Source organism: Malania oleifera, chromosome 3, assembly GCF_029873635.1.
Source record: "Malania oleifera isolate guangnan ecotype guangnan chromosome 3, ASM2987363v1, whole genome shotgun sequence".
Classification (NCBI taxonomy): domain Eukaryota; kingdom Viridiplantae; phylum Streptophyta; class Magnoliopsida; order Santalales; family Ximeniaceae; genus Malania; species Malania oleifera.
The window spans coordinates 103,060,127-103,073,769 of record NC_080419.1 but is presented as its reverse complement, the minus strand read 5'-3'; the positions used below and the strand labels follow the sequence as shown (position 1 = coordinate 103,073,769).

At 33.8% G+C, this 13,643-nt stretch overlaps 1 protein-coding gene across 1 annotated transcript in view; it reads left to right on the top strand.

Moving 5' to 3' along the window:
- The window catches only part of LOC131152294 (formin-like protein 18), a 41,762-nt gene extending 31,008 nt beyond the window's left edge, over positions 1-10,754 (top strand). The window contains exons 12-18 of the mRNA XM_058104110.1: positions 1,085-1,179; positions 6,786-6,857; positions 6,964-7,080; positions 8,973-9,041; positions 9,150-9,216; positions 10,051-10,441; positions 10,517-10,754. Of these exons, the coding sequence (XP_057960093.1) occupies positions 1,085-1,179; positions 6,786-6,857; positions 6,964-7,080; positions 8,973-9,041; positions 9,150-9,216; positions 10,051-10,238 (608 nt within the window). The 3' untranslated portion in view covers positions 10,239-10,441; positions 10,517-10,754. The remainder of the gene's footprint in view (positions 1-1,084; positions 1,180-6,785; positions 6,858-6,963; positions 7,081-8,972; positions 9,042-9,149; positions 9,217-10,050; positions 10,442-10,516) is intronic.
- The last annotated feature ends 2,889 nt before the right edge of the window (positions 10,755-13,643 follow it).

Here is a 13,643-nt window from a genome sequence, read left to right as displayed (position 1 = left end):
TGCTTTGTTAATATTTGCCATTGGCAACTAAAGCTTCAATTGGAGCCTGCATTGTCCCTTTCAAGTTAGTGAGTTACATTTGGATGCTGGACTTGACACATGAGTTTCCTGAGTTATAGTGAATTTCAGCTGCTGAAATGATTTCGTAATGCAGATAAATTCAGTTCTTTAAGTTGTGGACCAGCAAGTTTTTGGCCATTTTGAGCCCCATTTTGTGATGGTTCTTGAGCTGGAAAATATGCCCGTCACCTGATTGCAAGTTTAAAAAATGAACTTTCTAGTATATTAAATTCTGCATTAATTGGAGTTTCCTACAAGAAGTTATGGTCATCCGAATTGAAGTGTAGAGTGCTATTTTAAGTTTTTGATGAGTTTGTTTGTATTCCCTATGTTTTAAAACATGATATAGCGGGTATTTAAGTCCTTTTCAGCCAAAGTCATATACTTCTACCTAGAAATGCAAAGTAGCATTTTCCTATGCTTGGAGGGCTATTCCAGGCATATAAAACCATATTTAGCCATGTATGAGGATAAAGAAGTTTTTGAATGAAAATTTTAGACTTTGGCCTTTGCCCTATTTGTGTTCAATTCTATATCTTCCTTTTTGAGCAGTGAAATTCTTTTAAAATTTGAATCTCTAAAGTGGTGAACTATCTGTATCTTTAGAGTGGTGAGTTTTCTTGCTTCTGTGCCTCTTTGGTGGATTCAATTGAGTGGTGAACAAAGCAACCTTTTTTTTTTTTTTTGTGTGCGCGCGTGTGTGTTATCTGCTAGCAACCTGGTATCAGGACTTATACCTGTTCTTTGCTGGGCAATGTAAATAATAATGTGCTCGACGCCCGGACAACCTGATCTCATGCTCAGAATTTCCAATCTAAAACCTTTAACTAATAAAGATTGAATTTTCTTCTTCCTTTTAATTTACCACTATGCACTAGTGTTGTCTTTGATATTAGCCTCCTCTCCTCTCTCTCCTCTCTATCTATTTGTATGTGTATTGACATTAGCCTTTATCTATGCTAAATATTTCTCTTCAAAGATTACTGATGGTTAGTCTTGTTCCTTCTTGGCTCTACACCTTTAGGTTCTGCTATTGGATTTCGATTGGATAGTCTCCTTAAACTCACTGATACACGAGCTCGAAACAACAAGATGACTCTCATGCATTATCTGTGTAAGGTACAATATTATTTACTGGAGTTGATGCTTGTTTTTTTTTCCTTTTTTTTCCCCCTTCTTTGGTTACTTGAAAATTTGACTTCTTGCAGCAAAGTTAAACTATGTCTTGTAATTTTTCTGTGAATTTATCCCCTATCTAGAGTCCAGACACAGTTAAGGACGCATGCATGCATGCTTGTGTGAATGAGCCCTGTTAAGCTTGTTCAGCATATAGCTACATGAAAGATAAAGCATGCATGTTCTATTCTGATAGAATTAAATTACACCTTTGTTATAATTATTATTATTATTTTTTTCCTTTTTGTTCATTTTCAAACAAATATTGAGGGAAAGGAAAGCACACTTCCCCCTTTCTTTCCTTTCCCTCCCTCCCTCATGCCTTTCCCTTCCTACTAACCATGGTAGTAGAGTTCCTAAATTTTAAATCTTTGACTCTGCTATACCCAATTTAATAGACATGATGTAGGATCCTCCAAGTTTTTTGAAGGTGTCTTTTTTTTGTAGGTAATAGCAAAGATATATATATTTTAATAAATTAAAAGCAGGTAAGAATGTGGAATGAGCTCTCATTGAGAAAAATTATAAAAATTTGTATATGGAGGAAAAAAATCAAGGGTTGAACAGCACAACTACTAAGAGAAGCAAGATGGAAGGTCCTTGTAAAGTGAAAGTCACTTGGCAAGGAAATTAATTTTTAGACTAGCAATTCTCACACACCGTGTTTGTTTCCTCAAGAGGGCGTGCTATGTGGTCGGGAATTCTAGCAAGGAACTCTGAATTCTTTGGAAATAGCTGAAGTTGTTTTCATGACAATATTCTGGAGAATCTCGATTAGTGTCAGCTTTCCAGAATATGAGGGGTTCTAATTTTCACCTATGTAGGTAGGAATTATCAGTTCTTGCGACCTGTAGGGATTTCTAATTTTAATTTTGCTTTCACACAACAAAAAGAAAAATAAATTTTTTGATGGTCTTATAATGCTTCAACCTGTTTTGACTGAAAGATGCTTGGTCTGCGTTTATTGATATTTTGGTCATCCTAATGTTACCTAGAACATGGAACATCCCGGTTCATGGAACAGGAACGAGATCACAGCACTGGATATGCTCTAAAATGTGGGATGTTAGGGATAGATGCATATATTGGGGAAAAAAGTGTAATGGTACTTGTATATTTTGGAGAGGGTGTTAAGGTCTTTCTAAAGGTAGAAGAGATTCTTTTGAGAAATAGACTAATAATGATAGAAATAGAATTAAAGCGGGATGATTCCCTCTTTTAACTAATAAAAAGTTATGTAATGTGGAAAATATTGAAATTAAAACTTGTGATTGTTAGATTTAGCGTTTCGGAATGAAAATGTTCCACATTTTGGAATGTTTGTACCAATTACCAATATGTGGTTCGTTTGGGGGTTAGCGTCTCTGGTGAAGGGATTTGGGCCCAACTCTATTTTTAATCAATGCTGTTGAAGAATATAGATAGATAGAAGAGAAAGACAAGTGAAGGATGCTTTGGGAAACTGGAGAATCTACTGAATAATTAGGGGTTTGTTTGGTATCATTTTTGTTTTTTGCTTTTTACTTTTTGTTTCTATAAAGTAAAGAGATAAATTATGAAAACACATTTGTTTATGTTGTCACCTTTTTATTTTTGTTGTTGGTTTTCAGCTGTTTTCGAGAAAATTGAGCACCAGAGTTTATGGTTTGTAGTTATTTTGGCAACATGTTGCTAGAATATTTTTAAAATATTGAATTCACTTGTGTGGATTAAATCATTCATTTTATCCATAATTTTTATTTAATATTAAAATAAAATGACCTTATGAATTTAAAATAAAATTAAAACAACAATATCTATAAAATTTAAAAAATAAAAGCCCATTTTAGAGAATATTTTTATTATTTTTCAATTGCCATGTACAATAAGATTGTTCTTGTAAAGTGAATTTTGAAATATAATAATTAAGTAAAATAATTAAAGTGATAACTTTTATTTCTATTGTAATATTTTTAATTTTAATTCTTTTGTGCTTTTATTTTTTTAATTATATTTTTAAAATTTTTATTTGATTCAAAGACCAAAATGAACATTTGTTCGATCAAGTTTTTAATTTGTTTTAGTTTTAGAAATATAACCAAGTATGATGTTAATTTTCAGTTTTTTTACTTTCTATTTTTGTTTTTAGTTTTCAGTATGGCCATAATTTTTGACAATGATATCAAATGGGTCCTGAGTATCCCACTCTTTTTATAATACAACTTATATGCATACTGAGAAGTAAGGTGTACACTCAGGAGGGGGGTTGAATTGGGTTTTTTTAAAATTTTTTTATAAATCTTTTTATTAAGTCTTTCCCAACTCAATCACACAAGTATAATTGGTTTGCAATGATCAACACTCAATCCAAGATTTTGTATTTATTAATGAATGATGATAAAGGTCAAAACTTCAATACCATTTCAATATGACAATCCAATCAACAAGGTAAGTTTGATTTCACAATAAAATAGAAATTTCAGCTAAGCTATCAAAATTCAGATTTTGATATCAAACAAGTTACTTGAGTTTAAGTATGTTAATGAACTTTGATCTTTATCGACGTACTTTCTTTAATCAAGGTTTCTGCAATCAACGTACTTCCTTTAATCAAGGTTTCTGCGATTCCCAATAACTATTTAATTTCCAGCAATTAAGTAAACATTCATGCAATTTGTATATGCAGAAAATTAAAGAGATTTAGGGAAGAGAAAGACACTGAGATTTTTACGAGGCTCGGCTATACCCGCCTACGTCCTCGCCTTAGGCAAACCATCCAAGAATTTCACTATACCGCTCCCTTAACTGGTCGGAGCAAACCTTTTACACACTCTTTTAAGTAGGATGGAGCCTTCCTCTCCAAGCGATACCCCACGCTCGGTAGTCTAATGATTTAACAATCCTAAACAGTAAAAAAACAACTAGAGAAACAAGAACAATTCTTGTGTACAAGTGATATTCTCAGCAAGAGCAGATTAGTACAAGAGAATATCACAGTATACTTCAATCAAAATCAATATAGAAAGATGAAGCTCAAGAATTTATTACCGGGGTTCTTTCTTAGAAGGAGAAACTTAGTAGAAACGCAAAGAACCGTAGGCTTCAATCAACAAATTCTTAGTAGAAATTTCAGTAAGAGTTTAGGCAAAAAAGCTTTTGAAGAGTAGAAAATATTATGCTTGAATGCTGATTATATGTATTGGTGTCTTTAATCCTTTGATATAACATGTATTTGTAGATGGAAAAGGTTAATTTTCGTATTCTCAAAGTTACTTGGAGTGTTTCCCAAGTTTTCATAAAGTTTAGGGTCCAAGCAATTAAATTTGGAAACTTTTCTTTGGTGTTTAAATTTGACCGTTACAAAGTTCAGTCGACTGGACTTATTGGGGTCAGTCACTTGATTTTTTAAAAACCAGTGAAATTTTAAAGTCAGAATGGGGTCAATCGCCTGATCTCAGAGGGTCAGTCGATTTAGCCTGTTCTATTTGCTCAATTAATTCAACATAAAAATGTCAGTTGACTGATCTATTTTGGTCAGTCGCCTGAACTACCAAAATTCCACAATTTTTTGATTTTCAACACTTTGATCCTTCAATTTTTGAAAAACTTCAATATAACTTAATTAAAAAAAACATTTTCCGAGGTTTTCAAAAATTTGTCTCTATGTCAATAAAAGATTCCTAAGAGCTTCATTCATTCATATTGAAATGTTTGAAGTACTTACATGAGACTTCTTAAAAACTATGACTCTTCTAATCACTAAGTCTTCATGTATAGCTTTCATTCTTCACTTTGAGCTTGGCTTTAAGATTCATCTTTAACTTCATAAGATCGTGTGTCATTAAGTTCAATTTTTGTCAAGCACTTTGATATTAGTCACTTGGGTCACTTGAGCTTGATACTTGATTTACCTGAAACATCATCACTTAACCAAACATGTTAAGTTTCTTTGATTTGTTATCTTCAAAAAAAGATTCGTAAGCCTTGTTAGGCCAACACATACAAAAGATGATAGTACCCTTAAAGCATATTAACCTCTCTTATGCAAAAGCTTTTCTTGAATAAAGTAACGATCAACTCTGGTGTGTGTCCACGTGAGAAACTCAATTTGAAGTGATATGAGCAGCCGCTTGGTTTTTGCGCACCGACTTCATATGCTGTGAATATTCCCTAGTACTTCTAACGTATTCTTTAACCAAACCAATTCCTAGGTAGAAGGAGCCATGACTCTATATTCAGATTCTGCACTAGACTGCTCTACTGTGATTTGCTTCTTACTCTTCCAAGATACCAAGTTGCCACCTACAAAGTACAAACAGATATTATCGTGAGTTTTTCAAACGAAAAGTGATCCAAGATACTTTGTATTGTGATTCGCGTGACTAATCCACATAGCTCTCAATTTTGGAACAACATTTCCTCTTGCTGGAGGGTTGCATTGTACTGAGCAATCAGATACCGTTCGGGGTTTACCAGATGAGGATTCAACTGGTAGATGGGTATACTCTATGCGTCCAATTCTGGTAAGCTTAGGAAAGATATTTAGCACGCAGACTTCATGTACTGTGAATATTCCCTAGTTCTTCTAACATATTCTTTAACCAAACCCATTCTTAGGTAGTAGAGCCATGACTCTATATTCAGATTCTGCTCTTGACTGCATTACTGTGAATTGCTTTTCACTCTTCCAAGAGACCAAGTTGTCACCTACAAAGTACAAACACGCAGCAACATGAGTTTTTCAGGCAAAAAGTGATCCAAGATACTTTGTATTGCGACTTGCATGACCAATCCACATAGCTCTCAATTTTGGAACTGCTACACTTCCTCTTGCTGGAGGGTTGCATTATACTGAGCAATCAGATACCGTTCTGGGTTAACCAGATGAGGATTCAACTAGTTGTTGGGTATCCACTGTATACATCCAATTCCAGCAAGCATATGAAAGATATTTCCAAAAATATGATGCTTCCTAATCAAATGTTCCGAATTGAGCGAATGAAGCTTTTATAGGAAGATCATCCTTCTGTTTAGCCCATTCATCCAAGATAGAAGTCCTTGATCTCTTCATGGGAAAAACCAAGCAGCATCACTAAAGGGCTTCAAGGATGGAGTAGGGAGAGGGCAAGCAACCAAATCAATGAGGAAAGTATAGTTAGTCTGATCTAGTGCAAGAGAGAGGTTTCTGGGAACTTGGCTCTTCCATCAGATTTTGCAAAAGTCTTATCAATCCTCTCTTGAGTTAAAGCACGATCTGATCTCATACTTGACCGAGTGAACATGGGCCCCCTAAACCCCAAATCAATCAACTTGCATTGTTGAATATAATTTTGAAGCCTCTTTATATTGGCTAATTGAACGTACAAAATAACCTTACAAATATGCAAATGCATGTAACTTAGATAAGTGTAACTCTACTTATCTTTTTTATTCTATGCATATTGAGAACTTTATCCAGGTAGGTTTAGTTTTAATATGTTCTACTGTATACTTTTACATTGTAGAAATTTGAGACTTCTAAATATCTCTTAAATTTTTTTTTTAACCATCTTCTACTTAATAAGCTGTAGGTGATTGCTGAAAAGCTGCCGGAGCTTCTAGATTTTTCAAAAGACCTTGTGAGTTTGGAAGCTTCAACAAAGGTATTTATTTGTTTGTTTGTTAAAATATTTGTGCGGAAACAATAAATTTCCTTTATGTCAAAATGCATATTGCATTTATTGAATTGTATAGTTGATTATGATGCAGATACAATTGAAATATTTGGCAGAGGAAATGCAAGCCATTAGCAAAGGGCTGGAGAAAGTTGTACAGGAGTTGACTGCTTCTGAGAATGATGGTCCTGTGTCTGAAAGTTTTTGCAAGGTATTACATGAGCTGATTATTCATAGAAGTGAATGAATTTTTTTTGCACTTTATTAAAATTAAATTTATATATGGTGGAATTTTTAGAAGAGATTCCCTAAATTCCTTGTCTAAATTGCACGACAGTCTTCTATTTTAGTTTATGATAAATATGACAACTGAGAAATTTGGAGATATTGAGATGGTAAGTGGCAAGAAAATGAAGAATAGAATTTTAAAATTGTGCATTACTTTCATTTTTTTTTTTTTGGTTCTCTCTCTCTTTCACATAGCTGTCTTACTATGCGAACATTGTTGCCATGGCTGTTGCGTGCCATGACAGGAGAAGAAAGGCGATCAGCTCAAATTGAAGGGAAAACCTTCAATATAAGACTGGATAAAGTGGGGGAAGGTGAATTATTTATTTATTTATTGTACTTTAGCATAATCTTATTTGTTACTGTTGGGTGGGCTCAGTGGCAGCAAAGTGGTTATCTGATGAATTGTTGTCAGTTTTTGGGTTGGTCGGGAAGCGATTTTGAAATGACAGTTTTGAGTGGGTGATTTACTGGATGGTGATTCGTTCGAAGTGATGGGGGGTCGGGCTCTACCATCAGATGAGGAATGAAGATGGGGAAGTTCTTGGAGTTAGGGTTGGGCTAGAATGGAAAACAGTTTTTGGCATTTGTAACTGGTGGGTCTAAAGGAAATGGGGTGAGGCTTTATAATTTCATTCGTTAGTTAGGATGATTTTTTCTGGTAATGGTGTTGATGGTGGAGGGTTACAGTGCAAATGCTCAACCGTGGAGCCAGTTGGAGCTATGATAAGAATAAGGTTTGTGCATGATGTGGGGGTGCTATGCAGGTGGAGCAGCCTGTTCCTAAAGCACTGGCGGATCCACCTTTGATGGGGACTGCAGCACTTACGACAGAGGCCGCTAGGTTTTCGCTGGAGGTTGGGCTCAGAGTGATGATGGTGTTGGAGTGGACATAGATAGTTTGACACTAGTTTTGGAGGTAGAGCAGCTCATGAGTAGTAAAGGAACTGCAGACTAAGTTCCCTGATAGGTTGCAGTGCTTCTTAAGTGAACAGGCCCAATGCTCAACTGACCAGGTTTGTGGCAAATTATATGTGCGAGTTGTGGAGAGGCTCATTTAACAAAAATAAATAAATAAAATGTGGGAATTGCAAATGGGCTGGTAAACATAAAGAAGTGGAAGTAGACTATGTCGAGGTCGCACATAAAGTGCTGGGGTGAAAGAACATAAAAAATTGTTATCCCTATCTCACAGTTGAATTTTGAGACATCACTGAACCCTTTTTCGATGCCAAAATAAATTTCTGTGCTACTAAACTTGAGTTCAATTCACTGGGTAATGAATCTAATGGGTCTACAAGAAAGAACTGTGGGTGATTGACATGATCAAAGATTTTCGAGTCATGCCTAAACATGTGCAATTAATGGCCATAAGTCTGTATTCTTTCTGAAGCAAATAATCAAAAGTTCTATCGTGACTCCTCAACATGTGAAATTAGTGGCCAAAAGTCTCAGTAGCCTATCTCAAGAAAATTTAACATGGTCTCTATACTTTTGGGCACTAGAACCTCCATAAACCATCTGAATGATCCATTTATGAAGGAAAACTTCATTCACACTGAAGCTGCCATAAAAAATTTGCGAAAATGCTGTAATTTTCATCCTTTGACAGTCTGATTCTGCTTGATCCAACATCACTCTTAAAAGAAATGATGGCTTTATATGGACCCTTGAATTTTCCAACTGATACTGTTGAATAACTTTATGGAAAAATAAAAGGATTGATGCTATGCTGCTTAGTTTATTGGTTTCTTTCCCTCTGTATTTACATGTTCCGATTCTAATTGTTACTTCTTCAATTTTTTGAGAATTCAGACTTTAAAGACGTTTCTTGGGTTTGCTGAAGCTGGAGTGAGGTCTTTAGCTTCACTTTATTCTGGGGTGGTATGTTTCAACTTTTGCTCCAAGTAGTTGCGTTCAAACATGCGTATAATGTGATTGCCAGATGAGATATTGATAGGCATATAATTTGCTGAGTTTGAATATTTTCAGGGTAGAAATGCTGATGCACTGGCTCTTTATTTTGGAGAAGACCCTGCACGCTGCCCATTTGAGCAAGGTATTTCTACCTCTTCCATTTTGAGATAACATTCACCCCCCCCCTCTCTGGGGGGTTAGTTACTCTCTAAGATGTTATTGGAGCCTGGCGTGAATGAAGTAATTGCTGATTTTTATTTATTTTTTGTTTCAATCTATAGTTTTAGTTATTGTTTTCTAGATTTCAGAAGAGGGTAGTGGTAGTGGAACAGAGAATTTTTCTTCCTCATTATTCTAACACCCATTGGTCACAAAGATAAGAATGGTCATGAAGGGGGTAACTACAGAGAAACAGTATATATACTGGAAAGACGGGTGCCTTTTTCGACCCTTTCTTGATATATATATATATATTTTTTCAAGATGTTCTCAGAATAAGAAGCATTTGGTTGGGGATTGTAGAATAAGATAAATTGGGGGCCTGCAAGAGCAGAGCTTGGACTGGGTCTTGCTCAAGTATTGCTGATAAAGATAAAGAAGCTAAATCATTCATATTTTTCATCTAGTTGAGTTCCTCCACTGAGTAAGCACTTAATTTTTACAAGTCCAATGAAGTCTGGGTTACTTGTGCTTGAATTAGTATTTTGCCACTCCAAAACACAAGGTTAGGTTTGATCAAATCCATAAAATATGAGCTAAAAACCTATAAAATGTGGTAAGAGTATGCTCTTTCGTTTGATAAGCTCCCTTCTGAACTTGTGGGTCTGGGGTTTAAAACCTGGTCTCCTACATGGAGGAGTTTACTTAAATCTCACTTCTGGTTTACTAAGAGGAGTACTTGCAGTGTCTTTATATGTAAAAAATATTTTGAGTACTTTTATTTTCTATTTAACTTTTATAGTGCTATGCTTTGCAGTTGTTTCTACCCTCCTCAACTTTGTTAGAATGTTCGTGAGAGCCCATGAAGAAAATTGCAGGCAACTTGAGTTTGAAAAGAAGAAAGCACAAAAGGAAGCAGAAAATGAAAAGCTAAAGATAAGCACTCCCACAAAGCAGTCTGAGCACTCGATACGGACTCCCCTTAGGAGTGGCAATGTTAAATGACTGAACTGTTTTAACAACCCACTCAGTAAGCAATTTGTGCAGTTTTCAAATACATATGTATGTATTTAACCCATTAGAGCGGATATACTTGGTCAAAATATCTTCCAAGGATTTTGTCACTGATGGGGAGTATCACATTAAACCTGAGTGCAATAATGAATCAGGGATCATCGGAATGCTGCAAGCAGAATATTCAATTTAAGGTAAGATAGTTCTGATTGAGTTTTCATAGTTCTGCATGTGATAGTCTTTAATGTGGTTTATCGTTTCTGGAGCAGAGTTGGAGGGAAGACTATTCGATGCACAACATGCCAGATAACATCGGCCGGATTTTTGTTGTAAAAATTTCTTTTATAGTCTTGCTTTTGTTTTACATTAGATTGGAATGATTTTTGTGTATTTGTTATATTATTTCCTCTGTATATTTTCCAATCACAGGTATGTAAAAACCTCACTATATTTTTTTTCTCATGCAATAGGTAAGAGCAATCTTTCTGCTGTCATAGGCAGCAGCCATATGTACTTCTAGTGTACAATACTTGCTTGGCCTTTTGGTCTCTTTATTGGCCTTTGTTGGGACTTGGGGGGCCTTTTCTCCTCCCTTTTGGTTCTCCAGTGAGCACTCCAACATGATTTTGAGAAACGTAAAAGAGTATTGTTCAAGGATTTGACCAAAGAACCTTGGGTTTGGATGAATATATAAAAGTGCTATAATTTTAGGTATGTTGTTGTGGAATCACTGTTGATGGGGTTGGAAAAATTAAGAAAAAAGGAGTAATATCTTGCATGTAAGGGTATTCCACCGGCTAATGTATGACTTTAGTAAACTACTTAAAAATTCATAGAAGTTGTATATATATATATATATACACAACACCTTTGATGCACTCGATGTCTTAATCTTTTTATATAGTCAATTTCAAGCTTGAGTAGAGGAGGGTGGCATTAGGCAGCTGACAGTTAGCGCAAAACTTGTTGGATCATATAATATAAATTCTTATAGATAATTTGTTGGGACATTCTATATGAGCAATGCGTTGCATTTATATCACTAGTGTGTAGTGAAAAGTGAGTGAGGATAAATTAGGTCGTCGTCTTGAAGCGACACGTTGTGGTATAATATTAAATATATGAGGGTTCTCGCATCATTTTAGATGTGGGTGGATAAAGATGTTAGTTCAAGAGATTATTAATTTAAAATATTAAGATACTTATGCATAAAGCATGAAAGTTATGGACACAATGATTAGAAGAAAAATTAATCTAATTTGTCCTAAAGAAACTAAGTGGGTGAGGGAGATAGAAAAATTGAAAAATTTGGATTCAAACTTTGGTGCAAACATATGAATGAGATAGAAATTATTGTAGGCAAAAATTTAAAAGATGGCATTTGCGGATATCAAAAGGGACAAAATTGTAAAAATTGAGTTGGTCTTAAGGCCAAGAGATAATAAATGTCATTAGTACTTATGCTTCTCAAGTAGGCTTAGTAGAAAACCTTAAGAGACAATTTTGGAAAGATATAGACAGTATTATACGAGGGATATCATGGACTAAAAATATATTCATAGCAGCATTTTTGAATGAACATGTTGGAAGAGATAATAAAAGTTATGAGATAATATATGGAGGATATAGATATGGAGACAAAAATGAATCTAAAGAGATGATATTAGATTTCATCATGTTATATCATTTTATTATAATAAATACTCGTTTTAAGAAGAGAGAACACTTAATATCCTTCAAAAGTGGACAAAATAAAAGTCAAATAGATTGTTTCCTAACTACGAGGGTAGATTGTTTATTGTATAAGGATTGCAAAACTATCCCAGGTGAAAGTTTAACTATACAACATAGAGTTTTAGTGTTAAATGTATATATTAAGATATGAAAGAGAAAGGATAAAATATATTAGTGCAAGAGAACTAGGTGGGGGAACCTTAAAGGAGAAAATATAACAAAAATTAAAGACAAAATGATCAAGGATATAATTGGACTATAGAGAATAGTGCAAGCATAAACACTCTTTGGAGTAAGATAACTAGTTTTATTAAAAAGATAGCAAATTTTTTTTTTTATGTGAATCAAGAGGAAGATTCTCAGTATAAAGAAAGTTGACGGTGGAATCAAGATATGTAAAACGTTGTAGACAAAGAATTTAGTATAAGACATGACAAAAATATAGAAATATAGAAAACATTGAAAAGTATAAAGGTGCAAGCAAAGAAGTAAAAAAGGCTATTAGTGAAGCTAAAATTAGGTCATTTAATAATTTGTATGCTAGATTAGATACAAAAGAAGGGGGAAAAAGGCATATTTAAAGTCACTAGAGTTAGAGAAAGAAAGAGTATGGACTTAGGTAATGTAAAATATATAAAAAATGAGAATGATAATGTCTTGGTTAAGGAAGATAACATATAAGAAAGATGACAAAATTACTTCATTAAGCTATTTAATGAAAATCAAGTAGAAGTCTTAAACTTAGAAATGACAGATGAGGAAAAGGATAAAAATAAAAAATTGATTAGAGTTAACGAAGTTAATTTTGCACTAAAAAAAGATAAAAAATAGAAAAACTATTGGACTAGATAATATTCTAATTGAAATTTGGAAATGGCTAAGTGATAACAAAATTATATGGTTAACTAATTTATTTAACACAATTATAAAAAATAAGAAAATGTTAAACGAATGAAGGAAAAATATTTAAATACCTATATACAAAAATAAAAGAACATATTTAAAATTGCAATAATTACCATGGAATTAAACTTATGAGTCATATAATGAAACTATAAGAAAATGTAATTGAAAAAAAATTAAGGTTAGAAAGTAAGTTTCAAAAAATTAATTTAGTTTTTATGCATGAGAGATCTACTAAATAAGCTATATATTTATTTTATAAAGATTAATAGAAAAGTTTAGGAAAAAGAAGAGAGACTTGTATATAATATTTATTGACTTAGAGAAAGCGTATGATATGGTATTTATTGAGTTAGAGAAAGCGTATTGCCTAACTCATTAGGCAAAGCTCAACCATCATTAACCGATAAGATAGATAAGCATTGGGTAAACATTTTAATTATAATAATTTGGACATTTAATGTTATGAAATGGTCCCAATTAATGAGTAGGTTTTAAATGTTTTATAAACTACCTTTATTACTAGGATTTATTATTTTAAAACTATGTTTGTAACCATAGAATAAACGTAGGTTTGACTCCAAAAGGGTATAAATACATGTAATGGTTATTGTAAGGGATTCGAACTCAACTCAGCAAACATCATGCGATACTCTAATACTAAACAAGCTCTAGTGCCTTTTATCCCTCTTATCTATCTCTTTTTATTTCACTTTCTTCTTCCCTTAGTCTCTTCTTTCTCTGGCTTTTCTCACCTTT